This window comes from Chaetodon trifascialis, chromosome 17 (assembly GCF_039877785.1).
Source record: "Chaetodon trifascialis isolate fChaTrf1 chromosome 17, fChaTrf1.hap1, whole genome shotgun sequence".
NCBI lineage: Eukaryota > Metazoa > Chordata > Actinopteri > Chaetodontiformes > Chaetodontidae > Chaetodon > Chaetodon trifascialis.
The window spans coordinates 23,671,149-23,690,477 of record NC_092072.1 but is presented as its reverse complement, the minus strand read 5'-3'; the positions used below and the strand labels follow the sequence as shown (position 1 = coordinate 23,690,477).

Below are 19,329 nucleotides of genomic sequence, written 5' to 3'. Positions count from 1 at the left end.
CATTAAACGAGCGATGAATGTCTGCCCATTCACAGTATTAATTTGTCATTTTAAAGAATTACGAGATTTAAATATGTTTATTGGACAGTAGAAAAAAAGCAGAATATATTAAAAACACATCAAAAATAGCTATATTTAAGGCAAATCCCTGTAAATTAAGAGTATTTAGTAGTCATTTCATGAAACTGTTTTGTCCATCTACACTGATTTGCTGCATTATTGTGGTTTCCCCGAGTACAAAAACAATGACACAATGTATAAACAAAATATGCACCTTTAATCAAATAGGAATTTCTGCACATTTACAGTATTAGTTATTTTAAACAATTGGACAATGGAAAATTAAACACTGTACATCAAAATACATCAATATGTACATTTAAGGATAATATCTGTAAAAACTTCACTTTAGTATTTTTAACCCTGGGCCCAAATGACATGTTTTCAGTTACAATCCGATCAGCTTTCAGCAGCTGCTCCTGTGCTCAACAAGTAAGTTACATTGACTAGACCTCCATATACAGGGCAAAACTGGAAACACCCTTCATCTATAGGTAACATCAGCATAAGAACTACCTACCTACCTACAAAACAATTTAATTAAAATAATAAACACGTACTCGGGAGTTTTTTTGAGTTTGGCCCATGTTCCACTTGACAACATCGAGAGGGTGGACTTTAAGTCCTATACTACAGCCAGCCACCAGGGGGGTGATTGAGATGTTTTGGCTTCACTTGAGGAGCTGTCATGCTGTCCATCATACTGTATTACTATTGTGTGTACTATTACCATGTACTACCATGTACTATTCATACAAAGCATGTTAGATTGATTATGTAGTGATCCAGCTGCATAGTATGTGGATTATGTAAGCAGGAAACGCCCGTATGTATACTAAACTATCAAGAATTTTTGAGTATGCAGTGTGAGTTGACTGCACATACTCAACTTAATGCATTGCTAGCCTGATAATCAGACCAAATTGCCATTTCGTTTTACTGCATTATCCAGTCTGACTGCTCTCATAGCAGTCGTTAGCATAGAAGCTAAGTGTAAAAGCAATTTCTCAAGATACAAGTTGCCATACACAACTTTTGGAGACAGATGGACCTCGCCCAGAAGCCATCACAAGGGATGTGCAGGGGTAATACAACTCTGATATGAGGTGCGATGGGGTATATTTCATCCCCGACATCCCATTTCCTAAACCACATCTAAACAGAGCTAAATGTCTCTGGTGGATTAAGCTGTGTGGTAGACCGCAGTCAACTCAACGTAAAGAAGATAAATAAGGATGTCTACATTTTTTTATAAGTAGGGTTTACGCCGATCTGATATTTGGCATTTTATGCAATTTCTGTGATCGGCCGTAATGTCTCAATTCACCGATTCGATCAATGACATTGTTGTATTGAAACTTTTTGCAGATGCTCCTGTTGCATAGATTACAGATGGCTTGTGTTTTATCTGTCTCATTTACTCCAAAGAAGTTTCATGGCACAGACATGTTTGTTTGTATCTGAGAGCTAATGATTTAAAATCGAAAAAACTTTATTATCCATCTTTGTGGCTTTTGGTTTGGACTCCTGTCACTATGTGACGGACAATAAAGTTTTTTGAATCTAGAATCATTAGCTGTTGGACGCAACATCCATGCTGTCAGATACAAACAAACATGTCAGTGGTGTGGAACTTCTTCAAAGTGAGTGAGACAGATAAAACACAAGCTATCTGCAATCTATGAAATGCTACAGTACCTCGTGGGGGAGCATCTGTAAAAGGATTCAAGGCGACAAATTTAATCAGGCACCTGGATAAGAAACACAAGGAGGAGCATGCCGAGTTCCAGAAACGGAGCACGGAAAAAGAAAAAAAAAACAAAACACAGAAACTGATTTTGAGTATCTGCAGATACTGAGTCCCGATCCGATACTTCTATAAAACATTATGAAATGAACTAAGAGCAGAGAATAAGATCCAGGATGTCCTTTTTATTTTTTTAACCAATGGCTCTTATATTAACATGTAACACTTATGCACAATGCAGTGCAGTGTGTTGTACTTCTATGAAGTAGCTTGAATTACAGTCTCAAGTCAGAACAGAACACAGAAATAAAATAACCGTGAACCGAATGAATGAATGGACTTCGCTTTCATTTCTGATAATGGACACCTCGAAGGGCATCCCGCTTATACCATGGTCACTTACTAAAGAAATAAATGTTAAATCAATTATTAATAAGTTAATGTTTGTTTTCTTCCTTTAAAATCGTAAGTTTTTCACAAGAAGCGCCTGAGTGGACTATTTAATATCTCTTGTTGTGACGCGTTGCCATGGTAACCGGCTCTGGCCGCAGCTGTTACATTAGGCCTAATCAGTGGAGGGAAGTGAGATGATTGCTTAACGTTATGTTACGTGATACAAAGTATCATTTCAGAGGGCAAGTGCACCTCTTACCGCTTGTGTGTGTCCTCTACTGCCTTGCTATTGTGATTAATAAACTGTGAAACAACGTATGTTAACATATGTTCTGAGTTTCTGTTGCCACAGTTACCAACTAGCATTTGAGCCAGCGCAATCGTTGTTTACTTTGAAATATTTCCACACAGCAGACATAAGCAGCATATCACGTACCTCAGCTTCAAAACAAACTGCTGCATTGTGCCGTGTTCCGCGCATGCGCTGTTCAATGGCGTCTGTCACAGACACAGACCCGCCCTGTAAACATTGGTATTTAATAAATACTATTTTATTCTCATTTATTTTTAATCACTAGCCCATATATTGTAAATGTGATTAAAAATAACAATAAATATACATATGTATATATATATTATTTTTCCGACACCTGATCGGGACATAACGTCCGATATCAGATCGAGTCTGCAGTCACATGATCGGCCCCGATTTCCGATCACGTGATCGGATCGGGACAACCCTAACCGAAACGGATGCTAAAGCAAACATCTTTAGACAGTGCCCATCCATGTAGGTGTGACAGTGAGAAGGCAAGGGGTGGTACAAGGAAGCTTATGGAATTTATGGTGCTGGCCGACCTGCCTTTCAATGTTTGCTGGCATACTTTGATATAGACATATTGCTACCTCACGCGATGAGATCATGATCCATTATCAGCTTTATTTAAACTCACTGATCAGCTATCGGCCCAAAAATCCTGATCATGTAAAGCTGTGTAAAGTCATAAGGTAAGTCAACATTGCATATGTATGGTATGAATTCTTTTTTCACTGCAGTGAAAAAGAAACCTATCCCCATGGGATGGCGATTAAAATTTGACATAATTACATAGGTTTTTGTAAAATATAATAGCAGAATCTACTTATTGCATGTTATTTGCAATAAGAGTAATTTTGAGGCCTTTTTCTCAATGCAATGAATGTGTAGTAGGAGCTGGACTCTGTTCCACAATTGCCAAGCACAGGAGCAGCTTATTAAGATGCACAGTAATATTTGGACTTAGGTCATGGCCATTAAACTTTGTAACTATTTCTTGCAAAAGAAACAAATGTAAAAATCATTTTAAGACACATTTAATTTGGGCAATACATACTGTGTGTGAGAAACTGTTGTCAGATCATTTCAAACTGTCTGTTCACTTGCTTGGCTGCTGGGGCCTCCTTAAATATCTCTGATTGTCCATCTAGGGAAAAAACAGACATTTGTTTAGACATTCCATGTGAACCTATTGGCGTTTTACAGACAAACATGAGAACTGAAATTAGCATTTCTAATTTGAGTTGTTTTTTTCTTATCATACATTACCAAAGTATTTACAGGAATCCTGAAGTTAATTTCAATGCCTTTTCAAAAGACCTTCTAAAAATATTTTAAGACCTCATCACCACTTCAAGCTGTAATCAGCAACACATCTTTAACTTACTAAGCAGTTGTAGTTTGCAATAAAATTTATAAAGCATAACCATACAACAGAACTCAGATAAGCTGGGAAGGAACAAAGTTCAAAAGAACAAAACAAACCAAAGGCAAGGATTGGACTGAGGAAGAACTGATATATGGAGAGAGAAATTTCCAAAAATTTTCACGTCAAATTTACACGTTGAGTATTAAGGATTGTTCCAGATGTCAAATGTCACAGGTATGGTGTGTGGGATGCCTTCTCCTGTTTTGCTGCGGAACAAATCTACCTATGGGTATCAATAAAGTTAACTTGAACTTGATTATGCATAACAAGCTGATCTGGCAAGGACTCTGACTGTGAGAAAAACTCTAAGCCATCTTTCCTGTGTATCACTGAGGAGAGGCTTCTATCTGGCCATTCTGCCATAAAGCCCATATCGGTGGACTGTTACTGTGATGGCTGACCTTCTGGAAGTTTCTCCCATCTCCACACAGTGACCATCAGGTTCTTGGACACCTCTCTTACCAAGGCTCCTCACCCCTAATTGCTCAGTTGTGCTGGGGGGCCAGCTCCAGGAGGAGCCCTAGTTGTTCCAAACTTCTTCGATTTAAGAATTATGGGACCACTGTGCTCTTGGGAACCTTCAATGTAGCAGATTTGTTTGTAGCCTTCCCCAGATCTGTGCCTTGACACAATCCTGTCTCTGAGCCCTGCAGGCATTTCCTTCCACCTCATGGCTTGGTTTTTGCTCTGATATGCATTGTCAGCTCTGAGACCTTATATAGACAGGTGTCTGCCTTTCCAAATTATGTCCAATCAATTGAATTTACCACAGCTGGGCTCCAATCAAGGTGTAGAAACAACTCAAAGATGACTGAGAGAAGGGAAGCAACCTGAGCTTCCTTTCAAGTGTTATAGTAAAGGGTCTAAAAAGTACAATGTGATATTTTACATTTTTAATAAACTTGCAAACATTTCTAAAATTCTGTTTTCACTTTGTCATTAAGGGATATGGAGTCTAGATTGATATTAAAAATGAAAATTTTCTGAACCCATTGTATTTTACAAGCTAACCAGGGCCATGCAGAGACCTCGATGGAATGCGTTAAAAAGGGGCACATGGAGGAATATTACACTAATACCACGCACCAAGCAACCCATATGCAAACAGAATGTAACAAAGAATCTTACAACAAACTAGGGCTGAGCAATTAATTGAAAAATAATCAAACTCTAATGGACTTGATCTTGCTCATATCAATCATGGTGTTCGCTGTTGCCATGACAGTAAAAGTTGCATATATTTAAGGAATTTGAAAACTTGTCTACAGTGATCATGTTAACCCAAACCATGATATTTTATAGCTTCAATCAAGTGGGTTTTGTGCTTAAACACAACTAGACTTTAACCACAGTGTCACACCAGTGTCACACCAACATTATTGTTTTCACTCCCAAAAGACACTGTGTGAAAATATCACAAAATATCCAGGTGTGAGGGCAGTGTAAAATACAAAACAAACTGAAAATACACAATTGTTCATCAAGGGTGGAGATAAACGTTCATTAATCATAATCAAGATTAAAAGTTAAATTAATCGAGATTTTGACTTTTGTTATAATCGCCCTGCTCTAAAACAAACCGATGCTACTGGAGAGGGACTATAATTTGTTTTCTCTTGTGTGTGTGTGTGTGTGTGTGTGTGTGTGTGTGTGTGTGTGTGTGTGTGTACACTTACTTTGGCTGTGCAAGGTGAAGCATCGAGGAGTATCTGTTTTCTATCAAAGCCAACAATGTGCCACTTTACTTCCTAACTAAGAGAGACACAAAAGAGCAGATATAAAGAGTGATAAATATTCTCTTTTGAGATTACACTCAGGACATTACTCCCATCAACATTATATTCTTAAAAGTAATATTTGCTCAAGTGAAAACGAAAAGTTTAACAGAGCAGCAAATATGGTCTTACCTTCTCCATGTCGAAGTCTCCTTATTTACAGGCATGACATCAATACAAGCAGTTCTCAGACACATATGGGGAAACAGCAGAAAAAAGTCAGCCTGGCTCTGTGCAAAGCTAATAAAAGCTCACAAATTAACATGTACCAAAAATTCTTTACTACCAATATGTCATTTATCTAAGTAGTTCATATCATAGTAGGGATGTAACGATTCACTCAGGTTACGAGTTTGATTCATGATTTTTAGTCCACGATTATGATTTTTCATGATTTCTTTTAACAAAATTATTTTCCAGAAAGATGATTGATTTTTTAAATTTTTTCTAATTTCTGTTACGGAAAATCAACAAAAAAATCCATTGTACTGTATTTTCTTGCCTCCTTTTCAATACTGTATCAAATTAAACAATTTCTATTCCTGAGGAGGTAGACACAGTAACTGACTGTAAGGCACAAACTAAGGCAATTCTCCATTTCTGAGGTAGGTACAGTAGGTTTCACTTTTGGGACCACACCGGAAGCATTTTCAAATTAAAAACACTAGCTCTAGCGTCTCTGTGCAAAGAATCCCTTCATTTTTTAAAACAAGGCTTTTATTTTGACGGTCATTATCAACGGAAAACTCAGTGTAAAGCGATACAGCTGACAGCAGGAGACACTGTGCAAACGCAGCTGCTGCCCTATTGACTCAACAGACATGCGAGGCACACGCAACGCACACGCAGATAAACGGTCAAAACTAATTTGCCTATCAGCTGTTTCATCACAGAGACCCCCCACCACCACCAATTTAACTCGTGACATATTCTAATTTTTAACCGGCCCACGAGTAATTGTTACATCCCTATATCGTAGTCAAGTTTTCAGCTTCATGCCGAAAGTCCGATACAAGAGGAAGTGAAAATATCTACAATCACATAAGAAATCTAATAAAATAAAATTAAATACCACTTACATTGTTAAATTAACAAAAGAAATTCACACACACACACACACACACACACACACACACACACACACACACACAAAATAAATAAATAAATAAAAATGCAGAAACCCACATACTTGTGTTTGAGAAACACAGAAACATATACATGTCTCAGTCTCTCTTGCCTGGCTGCTTTCAGCTCCTGTGTGACATGGATGACGTGTGTAAATGCACTATACTAGCAACCAGTGCTAACAATACACATTTGCATAACATGCTACACCACAACCATGCGCCTCTACAAGTCTAGACGCATTTCTTTTCAAAGTAATAGGTTTATGCATGGAAATGACTAAAAACGCCGCTCCATACACACAGCATTATTACGATGACCTTACAGCTGCTTCTGAACATTTGAACAGGACATTTCCAACACAAAACAATGAAACTACAGACAGCAGAGAAAACAATTACCTTTGCGTCGAAAGTCCGATACAAGAGGATAAAGCAGTATCCGATACGCAGTTGGACCACATTCAAATCACAAATAACAACTTTTATGAATATACATCAGCAGAGAACACAATTAGGACTAACCTCTGGCCATGTTAGAAAAGGCTTTGCCCGAAAGCAAGCGTTAACAATTAATACTTTAGCTGTAAAATAAATGACCCGGCTGCCATCAGTCACTTAGTCACAAAACCATAGCTATCCGTTAATAATAGCTTATGGGATGGTAGCAATTTATCAGAGGGACGCTAACGTTAGCTTCAAGGCTGTCCACTCCAGGTATGAAAATGAATTACGATATCGTTCACATGCGTTATCTGGGACACTTTCCTCAAAGGGGCGTTTGGTTGACATGTCCGTTGTGGCTTTCTTTCATACATCCTCCTTACAGATCACGCGCCCACGAGGGCAAATCTTTCACGTGCATCACTCATGACATGCCTACTATTAACCTGATTGGACGGACACTTGCTTGGTCGGTTGGTCGTTATGAGCGGGACGAAGCAAACTGGAAATAGGCGGCAACTTTGAAATTTGAATCTGCCTAGTCTGATTGCATGAGGTGAATGACGTGCGTTTCTAATTAAAACAATTAAATAAATAAAAAATACATAAATACATATAAATACACACATATAGAAAATACATATACACGTGTGTGTGTGTGTGTGTGTGTGTGTGTGTGTATGTGTGTGTGTGTGTGTGTGTGTGTTGCAATACTTCACACAACAGTTTTAAATTTGCATGAAAACAATTCTGAGGAAAAGTTGTTGCAATATTTTATGAAAAAGTTGTAGAAAGTGGTAAACTTTCCATGACTAATTTACAAGAATAGCCCCACTGATGTTACATAGTTTAGTCTAAGTTAAGGGTTTTTGGATACACAGAGTTTGGTCAGTTCCTAATGTGCACTTCATCAATTTATCACTTATCACAACCTGAAAATGAGCACTAATATCTGTATATGAATAAGACACTGCATGTACAGTGGGTACGGAAAGTATTCAGACCCCCTTAAATGTTTCACTCTTTGTTATATTGCAGCCATTTGCTAAAATCATTTAAGTTCCTTTTTTTCCTCATTAATGTACATACAGCACCCCATGTTGACAGAAAAACACAGAACTGTTGACATTTTTGCAGATTATTAAAAAAGAAAAAACTGAAATATCACATGGTCATAAGTAGTCAGACTCTTTGCTGTGACACTCATATATTTAACTCAGGAACTGTCCATTTCTTCTGATCATCCTTGAGATGGTTCTACCTTCATTGGAGTCCAGCTGTGTTTGATTATACTGATTTGACTTGATTAGGAAAGCCACACATCTGTCTATATAAGACCTTACAGCTCACAGTGCATGTCAGAGCAAAATGAGAATCATGAGGTCAAAGGAACTGCCTGAAGAGCTCAGAAACAGAATTGTGGCAAGGCACAGATCTGGCCAAGGTTACAAAAAAATTCTGCTGCACTTAGGGTTCCTAAGAGCACAGTGGCCTCCATAATCCTTAAATGGAAGACGTTTGGGATGACCAGAACCCTTCCTAGAGCTGGCCGTCCGGCCAAACTGAGCAATCGTGGGAGAAGAGCCTTGGTGAGAGAGGTAAAGAAGAACCCAAAGATCACTGTGGCTGAGCTCCAGAGATGCAGTCGGGAGATGAGAGAAAGTTCTAGAAAGTCAACCATCACTGCAGCCCTCCACCAGTCGGGGCTTTATGGCAGAGTGGCCCGACGGAAGCCTCTCCTCAGTACAAGACACATGAAAGCCTGCATGGAGTTTGCTAAAAAAAAAAAAAAACACCTGAAGGACTCCAAGATGGTGAGAAATAAGATTCTCTGGTCTGATGAGACCAAGATAGAACTTTTTGGCCTTAATTCTAAGCAGTATGTGTGGAGAAAACCAGGCACTGCTCATCACCTGTCCAATACAGTCCCAACAGTGAAGCACGGGGGTGGCAGCATCATGCTGTGGGGGTGTTTTTCAGTTGCATGGACAGGAGGACTGGTTGCAATCGAAGAAAAGATGAATGCGGCCAAGTACAGGGATATTCTGGACAAAAATCTTCTCCAGAGTGCTCAGGACCTCAGACTGCAAGGTTCACCTTCCAACAAAACAATGACCCTAAGCACACAGCTAAAATAACTTCGCTTCAGAACAACTCCGTGACTGATACTTGAATGGCCCAGCCAGAGCCCTGACTTAAACTCAATAGAGCATCTCTGGAGGAACTAAAATGGCTGTCCACCAACATTCACCATCCAAACTGACAGAACTGGAGAGGATCTGCAAGGAGGAATGGCAAAGGATCCCCAAATCCAGGTGTGAAAAACTTGTTGCATCATTCCCAAAAAGACTCATGGCTGTATTAGCTCAAAAGGGTGCTTCTACTAAATACTGAGCAAAGGGTCTGAATACTTATGACCATGTGATATTTCAGTTTTTCTTTTTTTAATCCATCCATCCATCCATTTTCTATGCCGCTTATCCCTTTCGGGGTCGCGGGGGGGCCGGAGCCTATCTCGGCTGTCAACGGGCAAGAGGCAGAGTACACCCTGGACTGGTCGCCAGCCGATTGCAGGGCACAAACAAACAACCATTCACACACACACACACACACACACACACACACACACACACACACACACACACACACACACACACACACACCTAGGGGCAATTTTAGAGTTACCAATCAACCTAATGAGCATGTTTTTGGTCTGTGGGAGGAAGCCGGAGTACCCGGAGAGAACCCACGCATGCATGGGAAGAACATGCAAACTTCACACAGAAAGGCCCGACCCGGGGTTAAAAAACATAAAATCAACTTAACCGCACGTGCTAAATAACCTACAATTTTGTGGAAATAACTACGGATTTATGTAATTTTATATACATTTCTTCATTACAATTATTGGGAAAGATCTGTAAAATGACATCATATATGATGTAAAATTACATTTGAATATAAAAAAGACAAGCTGCCTTTAAAAACATACTAAAAATGTAATGTTACTATGGTTAATTATGTCTAATTTTAGGGGTAAATGTTTAAATTACTGCTAATATACATTAATCTACAGTTATTGTCTTTTTGAAAATGGCGATAAACCTGTAAAAAACAAAAAAATATATTCAAAATTACAGTGGAATGTGTACTAATACAATACCATATAAATGGTAAAAATTTAAATTACTTCCAATATCTAAATGTACGGGCACTTTATAGTTCAAAAAAGCAAAAATCTGTAAGAATACAGAATACTCTCTGTAAAATGACATTATTTAAAGTGCACTTTTTGTAAAACAATGTATTTTAAATTGTCTTTATACAGTAATGTACAGTAAAGTACTTACTACTACAAATACTACTTATTACCTCTAAAAAAAACATAAAATCACCTTAACCACACATCCTTAATGAACTGCAATTTTTAATGTAAACACTACAGATTTCTGTAATTTTACGTACATTTCTTCATTATCATTATCAGGAAAGATCAGTAAAATTACATTGCATTTTGTGTAAAATTACATTTGAATATGAAAGAAATATGTTAAATTACCCTTAAAAAACATAGTAATACTGTAATAATAAATTATTAGTAATTAAATGTTATTCTAAAGGTAAATATTTAAATTATGGCTAGTATCTGTTAATTTACAGTTATTACATTGTCTTATGGAAAAAGGTGGTAAACCTGTAAAAACATACAGAAAATTGTATGTAAAATTAGAGTTAAAGGTGTACAAATACAATAAATTGTCATTAAAAAACATAATATTAATGTAATCTTACATTATGGTTAATTAACTGTAATTTTAAACATAAAACCTAAAATTACTGAAAATATCTGTAAATCTACTGTTATTGTTTTATTGGAAAACAGGAAAAATCTGTAAAAAAAATACAGAATATTTCCTGTAAAATTACATATTTTTTTTACAGTGTAGAATTTCCGAATTCTAATCAGCAACAAATTGATGCTCCACACAGGAATGAATCATTTCTAGTTCCACTCCATGAGCTTTTTCCTAGCCCCACCCATAGGACAAGCACTTCTTTAGCTCCACTGAACGTAAGACCCTACAAAGGCCCAAATCTATTTATTGTTGCATAACAACTTGGGGCCACTGGTAGGGATTTAGACATTGTTGAAAATATCTACAATGTAGCACCCGACAAACAGATCAATTACACATCATTGTGGCTGTCTGGAGGTCATGACCCTTTACGGATTCACATCTCTGAAATTAGAGCAAAGTACAGCATTAATGTATCTCTACTCTTTCGGGACTGCCAGTAAAAAAAAAAAAAAAAAAGTCAGATATATTCCTTCATTTTTCATGTGCACTGCTATTTTTGTACTAGAAAGAGCTTTTACTCCAGTTCCTGGAGTAAGACTATGACCTATATTTCTTCTTCATTGTCCACTGTACTGCCTAAAATTACAGAAAATGTTGAGTAATGGAGGAATTTGATTTAGTGTGATTTGTCTAAAGAACACTGAACCAAACATTCAGATACTGCTATGATGATTGTTCCATTCTCATTTATTCGTCAAGGCTGACTGCAGGCCCTCAGTCTTAAACTAGCCTAATTAATTCTAGCCTTTTACAGGATTTCAATGACTTAAATACAGTAGTGAACTGACTCAGAAATGTTGAAGTATACATGTCTTCAGATTCAGACAATGGATATTTACTTGAAACCATAGTCAGTATGATCTGGCTAATTTAGGACTGGTTTAAAAAGCTACCTACACACATTTTATAAACAGAACAGAGGTTGCAAAATGCATCACTTGAAGAAAAGAGAAGGAAGGAGAAATATGTGCACAATTTACAAAGAAAAAAAATGTATACAATCAAAATAAAGCCAAATATCATCTCAGTAATTGTGCGTAACAGAATCTGGGTCCACAAATAGAATTTCTGTTTTGTGAAAGATAAGGTCAAGGAATGGTTGTTGTTGTTGTTGTTGTTTTTACTTTATTTTGCTTAATAATTAAAGAACACATTTACTCATTCCATCATTAATACCAACAATCCATCAGAAGGAAAATGAGAAGAAACTGTTATACAAGGCCCTAATAACAACTCATATTATTCAATGATAAATCTATACAAATGATACGTTGATGGCAAAATTCACTGAATTTTGGGTTCAGCACTGAGAAACCCATTGTTGAAGTGCAACCTCCTTTTCCAATACAATTGTCTGCCCCTTGTCTTTGTTGAATGTTTTTGTTTGGTCCTCATGGATCAATTAAATACTGTTTCCATTCTGAGATACAACAGTTCAGATAATATTTTAATGTCAACACTGAGTAGTGATAGTGGTCTATATGACCCACATAGATTGGTTTGTGGATGACTTTAATCATTGCCAATTCATGTGTTGGGGGTGATTGAAAAGACTTTTTCAGCATATATGAATATGGGTCGAACATCTCAGAATTCCTTCAGAAAACTCAAAGCCAAGGGTGCCTTTTCATATCCATATGTATGTTGGAAGCAAATAGTAAATTCATGAGCTGGAAAACCCAAACGATGGGCCAAAAGGGGCTAAAAGGTTTATTTTTGAGTTGGTGATAATTCTTTGATAAATCTTTAGATTTCTTGTCACCAGTGACTTAGGTGACTTAGTGTCTTAATATTGAAATATCGAATACTGCAGTTTTAAGTTTGCAGGACCGACATCAACATCTCCCTGCACATCCTTGTAAACGCTGTGGTTCATATGTGTCCCTCCTCTAGCCCATATGACAGAATTCCTGCAAAATTGACTAAAATCTATCTTTTCTCTCTTAGGTCCCAACTTGTTCTCTATTTTCATCCACTCTCTCACATCTGGGTGTGTTTCTGTCAGTGTTCAACCACTTCTTAAAAAAACCTAGACTCAGCACAAGTACAGAATTACATACCAATCTCTGTGCTACCTTCTTATCCAAAATCCTTGAAACAATTGAGGTTGTTTGAGGGACTTAAAATCTTCAACAAATTTCAAATTTCATGAATGACATTCTTGTACATGTAGACAAAGGTGAATACTCCATTCACTCATCCACTTTGATTTGACAGCTGCCTTTGACACCATCGATCATGCAATTGTACATGAAAGGTTACACAACTATGTTGGCATTTCTTGTACAGCATTAAAATGGTTTCATAACTATTTGACAAACAGATATTTTAATTTCTGTATGAACAATTTTCTTCTTAATTTTCCTCCACTTACACATATTTTTACAGGCATGCCTTTTTATTGATCTCTTTTCTGAGCTTTGTTTTTTGTTGCTTTTGTTGTCTTTTCCTTCCCTAATAGTGCTATTTTTTACTACTTTACCAGCTACTTTTTTCAACATTACCTTGCTGTTCATTTGTTTTAATTTCTTCTTTATTTCTTCTTTCCTCCTCATTTTTGCAGCAGTGCGACATGAGTTTTAACATGGTTGTTTCTCTCTCCCTGTATCTCAGTTGTCATATGGCTCCAGCTCGCCGGCTCTGTCCAATCGCCAGCGTTTTCCCACCTTCTTCCGTACTCATCCGTCTGCCACGCTACACAACCCCACTCGAGTGCAGCTCTTCCAGAAGTGGAAATGGAGCAAGATTGCCACCATTCAACAAACAACAGAAGTTTTTACATCAGTGAGTTATCTACTTACCTGAAAGTGTTGAAAAGTAGCAGTCATATAAAAGCACCTGCTCACTTGCCCTTCTGCTAAGCCCTTCTCTGAACAGTAATTGTCCAGTCATAAACTAGGTTTCCATCACAGGAACTTTCCCCAAGGACTAGGAACTGATTGCATTTCTACTGCAGGGACAAGGGTCTGAATTAAGTTCTAGGGACATTATTTTAACCCCCAAAAAGTCCCAAGTATGAGGTTAGTAGAGGTTCTTTTGGGGTGGGGTGGAACTTTTCACAGTAGGGTGGGGTTTGCGTGCTGAACATTTCTGATTACAGTTACAATTACAATTTGTCATTTGGCAGACTCTTTTATCCAAAGTATATATTTTTTGTGATTTTTATACATCACAAGCAAGGTTCTGGACAGGAGAGAACAAGAGAAAGTGTCGTAACGCAAATTTTTTGGTCCAATTGGACAAAATTTTGACCCTGTTTCCCTCCCCCTCCTCTCTGAGATCATGCAAAAGCTAAAGGCGACCAACTGTCCCTCAGACATTGTCCCCGCTAAAGTGCTGAAAGAGGTATTTCATACTGTCGGACCTTACCTCCTTGTTTTTATCAATATGTGCCTTAGCTCAGGTACCATCCCAGATGTTTTTATAGATGCCGTGGTCAGACCACTTCTTAAGAAACCTCACCTGGATCCCTCAGTTTTATCTAATTTTAGGCCCGTTTCTCACCTGTCTTTTTTATCCAAGGTCTTAGAGAAGGTCATTTTTATTCAGTTACAATCTTTTCTGGAAAACAATGCCATCTTTGAAAAATTTCAATCTGGTTTTAGATCCCGCCATAGTACTGAATCAGCTCTTCTTAAAATCCATAACGATATCCTCCTTTCAGCTGACAATAAAAACCCAATGATACTAGTCCTCCTAGACCTTACAGCAGCATTTGATACAGTTGATCACTCCATTCTCATCTCCCGTCTGTCCAACCACGTGGGCATTCAGGGTCCAGTATTGGAATGGCTCTCGTCATACCTCAGAAACAGGTCTTTCTCTGTTATGATTGGAGACCTCTCCACCTCCCGTGCCCCCCTCTCTTGTGGCATCCCTCAGGGTTCCATTCTCGGCCCTCTTCTTTTTACCCTTTATCTACTGCCTGTGGTGGAAATTCTTGTGAGCTGAAGGAGGGAGTTCACCAGGAGACTTCAGATGTGTTATGCAGAGGTATTTATTGCAGGCTTGATGCATCAAGGAGAAGTTGATGAGCAACACAATGTCCACAAGTGAACCAAGGTAGTGCCACACCAAACTCTGAAGATGTCCGATCTAATGGGGTGTATTAATACCCCCAATGTCACATGTTTTCCCTTCTATTCCTTGAACTATTTCCTTATTATGGATATTCTGCACCCTCCTTCTACATTTCTGGTACTCTATTGGATAGTCAAAGCCCAAACAATAGCTCATACCATACTTACGTATGCCCTGACATCCATCCGTCTAACTGAGGACACTTTTGACCTAGTTCTCTTAAAATGTCAGTCTATACAGTTTACTGGTACAAAATGCTGCAGCACGCCTTCTAACCAACACCCCCCGTTACAGTCACATCACTCCCGTTCTTCTTGCACTACATTGGCTCCCAGTTAAATTTAGGATCATTTTTAAATTGATAATGTTTGTTTTTGAAGCTATCCATGGTCTTGCTCCAGCGTATCTGTCTGATTGTATAAAGCTTAGACGACACTGTAGAGCCCTCCGGTCCTCAGAACAGCCCCTGTTGGAGGTTCCTTTTTCTAATTTTAAACACTCAGCCGCTATTGAGTGCCTTCTCAATAGCGGCCCCGAAATTGTGGAACTCCCTACCCCCTGAATTACATTTTATTAATGACTTGGCACTTTTTAAATCACATCTTAAAACTCATTTATTTAGACTGGCTTTTAATATTGAGTAACTTTTACCCTTTGATACGCATTTTTTGTTGTGTTTCTTGCTTTGTATCTTTTGTAATTTCTCTGTAAAGCACTTTGATCATCTGTCTGATGTTGTAAGGTGCTATATAAATAAACTTTATTATGATTATTATATTATAGGTGCTACAAGGCAATGCCACAAAGTAATGCATAGAGTGCATAGAGTGAATAGAAGAGTTTTTTTGTTTTAAGAAGAAAGAAGGTGTTCAGTAAAGAGCTTGGTCTTTATTCTTTTTCTAAAGATGGAGAGGGACTCTGCAGAACAAATGGAGATTGGTAATGTGTTCCACCACCGGGGACCAACAGAAGAAAAGAGTCTAGCTAGACCTAGGGCCTTGTTGAGCTGGCGACACCAGCCAGTCGAGGCGCTTGTACTCGTAGTTGTGCTGCATACAGATGCAGCAGCCTCGAAATTCCCCTCCAAGCCAGAGGCCATCCAGCTCTCAGCCGGCTCCCAGCCGGCTGCCAGCCAGCTACCAGTCCCCCCCTCCTCTTGGGGGTGTGCCCAGAATCCACTATAAACACGCCTCTTCATTCAATCGCAGGGTGTCACCAGGAGATGGCGTGTCCCTCACAGGAACACATCTCAAGGGCAAAGATTTTTACTCCACTACATTCATCTGCTTTAGTAGGCTTATTTGTAGTTAGGCAGTCACAATTACTCAACTATTTTACGTTGATTATTTAAATCAACTTAGAAAAATATTTCTTGCACAAAGTCTTAAAAAAGTCATAAATGTGTGTTTCCATCAGCCTGTTTTAATGCATATTTTCGATTTGCAAACAGGAAATTCCTAAGTTTTTCTCTTACAATATACTGTATGATTTTTTTTGCGATCAAAAAAAACAAACTCGTGTAAAAAAAGTTGTATATAATCACTTCCTATATGATAATAACCATACTTCACATTACAGAACCAGTCGAAAAGATTCAGTTCCCATCTTAGAAAAAAAAAAAAAAAAAAATAGTTTTAACTTGAGAATGAGAAGAATCAGCTCAAAATTACAAAATCACATGGCGAAGATTTGGCATAGTTGGTAGAGCGCCCGCCCCATGTATGAAGCTCTCTGCAGCGACTACGGGTTCGATTCTGGTTTTCAGCTCTTTGCTGCATATTATCTTCTTCGAAAAAAAAAGTTACAAAATCATTCCTGAGTCATAAAAGTGATGTAACTTTACAAAACAGCCTGTGACTCCAAGAATAAATAGGCTCCATCTGTTTACATAGAGTTTGCTTTTGATAATTATCAACAAAAATGATGACCTAATTTTACTTTACATGCGCTGGAACAGAGACAGAGATGCAGGAGCAGAGCGCGTCATCTGGAGATTCAAAGGCTGCCTACGTTTTCCGCAACAGGCGCGCAGCTCTCGGCAAAAATAGACCAGGAAGCGGCCAGTAGACAGTCATATTAGTATTGGTTGAATATGCGCTAATTTTTGCGATCGCAAGATTTCCTGGTCGGACTGATAATATACATTTTGATGCATGAGGGAGGTGGGAAAGTTGGCTTATCCATAAATGTAATTAAGTGTAATGGAAACATTTAGTGAAGTCTATAAAGTAGCCAGCGACACAATATTAATATCTGTGGCACAAATTGATTTTTAATTACTGGGGGTACGCACTCCCCTCAGCCCTCCACCTATTTTACTGGCCATAGCTAGTCTGTGGGACAGTGGGGGCTGGGAGCCTCTTTGGCTGGCGACCATCCATTGAGTTAGAACAAAGGATACACTGTAATGCAAATAATGACTTTTCAGCCAACAACGCGGCCGGCTCGACACTACACATGCTTGACAGAGTGACAGACAGGAGAACATCATGACGCCCGTGGTGATGATGCGCGATGTGTCAGTGAAACTACAGGTTTACTCAGCTCTGAAATGTGCCGGCAGTTAATCGCTTCAAATGCACAAATGCAGTGAAGTTCACAAACCACCAACAGTTTATAGAATAGAATGGACTATCTATCAGTGGCCATTAGAGCAGCTCTCTAATAATTAAAATAGATGTCACACTGTGCGGAAGAGCTTAATAAGTTAACAAGAGATTTGGCCACGACAGCTGAAACAATGAAACAATTGGATTTATACTTTATCCAAAATCGGGGTGAAATATTGCATGCCACGGATTAGATAGATACAGAAATCATCATCTGAGAAATATTCATGATACTGATTTCACTGTTTATTGGCCGTTTTCATATGTGTGTGTTAACTGATTGGCCAATAAAAACAAGTAGATTGGCCCATCTACATCGGCCCATTGGCCCTTTCTGCCCCACAACATTGTTTTTTTTCATTGGTCTGATTGGCCCATTAGGATTATTCATGATTGAATGTAGGTGTCATGTGGGGGATGAGGCTCGCTGGCTGCGGAGGGAGAGTTGATGTTGTAGTAAGAACCTGTCTGTCTGGTCTAACATGATGAAGTCATGTTGAACATTTCCGTTTCCCAAAAAAACATTTATTTGAGGTGCAGCGGCACAATATTAATATCAAACACGCGTGCACAACGCCTGACGTAAAACATGCATTCTTGGTGTGCTTCTGAGTACTATGTTTACCCGCGACTTTTTTTTAATAGTTACTGTTTATATTCATTACGTGAACAGTCTGAAAAAAGAGACAGAGACACAGAGAGGAGGACACAGACAGTCACACAGACAGAGTGATGAAAAGGATCAGTGATAATTAACTACGGTATACTAAGCCTATGATGTTGAACATTGCAGTGCGCAGTGCGAGCCGTCTGCTGCGCTCCGCAGCCGCCTGTGAAGGCGAACGAAATCTGAAACCTTTCAGCTCAATGACATGACTTTGAAAGCACCAAGTGACTTGTTTTAACGAATTTCGTTAGATTAAAATATGTAGAACTGTAAAATATCACTTCCATGAGGCTGTTCAGTCAGACATTAACAGATCACAGGCTGAAATTGGCATTTCATCCTCCCGTCCCTCCCTCTTCAGCGCACTGTAAATGATTTCTGTCCAGTAATATACAGTACACACACATACAGGACTCTGCGTATTGCTGGTCGTCGCATCAAATAGCGACCCGCAAATCTTAAATGCGCTACAAACAGGAAACCCACCAACTGAAAGTGGCTCCGCGAATCAGGCAGAGTATTAAACATTTAACTGTTTAGCAGTTCAAAATGCAAGAAAAACGCGACGCACAACTTCTGTTATTCATGATTAATTTTTTGGGCACAAATCACTCGGCACGCGGAGATGCGCGGGGAGCCTCTCCAAAGGTGGAGAGAGATGTGGAGGAAAAGGCAGGATGGGCAGATGAGCAGATCCAAGAAGTTTGTGAACGAGCACTACAATAATGTGGATGATTAAGCATAATTATATTTAAAAAAAATTGCACAGGGTGCTCTACTAGACAAGCAGTTTTTCTTACAGCAGTGGAGGCTATGTGCAGATCT

The 19,329-nt window shown here is 38.6% G+C and overlaps 2 protein-coding genes across 4 annotated transcripts in view; both read left to right on the top strand.

The window, feature by feature from the left end:
• gabbr1b (gamma-aminobutyric acid (GABA) B receptor, 1b) overlaps positions 1-19,329 on the top strand; it is a 248,522-nt gene that overhangs the window by 69,683 nt on the left and 159,510 nt on the right. For all 3 annotated transcript variants that reach the window (XM_070984005.1, XM_070984003.1, XM_070984004.1), the window contains one exon: positions 13,762-13,932. In XM_070984005.1, coding sequence (XP_070840106.1) covers positions 13,762-13,932 — 171 coding nt within the window. The remainder of the gene's footprint in view (positions 1-13,761; positions 13,933-19,329) is intronic.
• LOC139346049 (uncharacterized) lies at positions 1,677-13,050 on the top strand. Its single transcript, XM_070984954.1, is given in 4 exon segments — positions 1,677-1,703; positions 8,722-9,100; positions 9,133-9,320; positions 13,042-13,050. Coding segments are annotated over 4 exon segments (603 nt in total).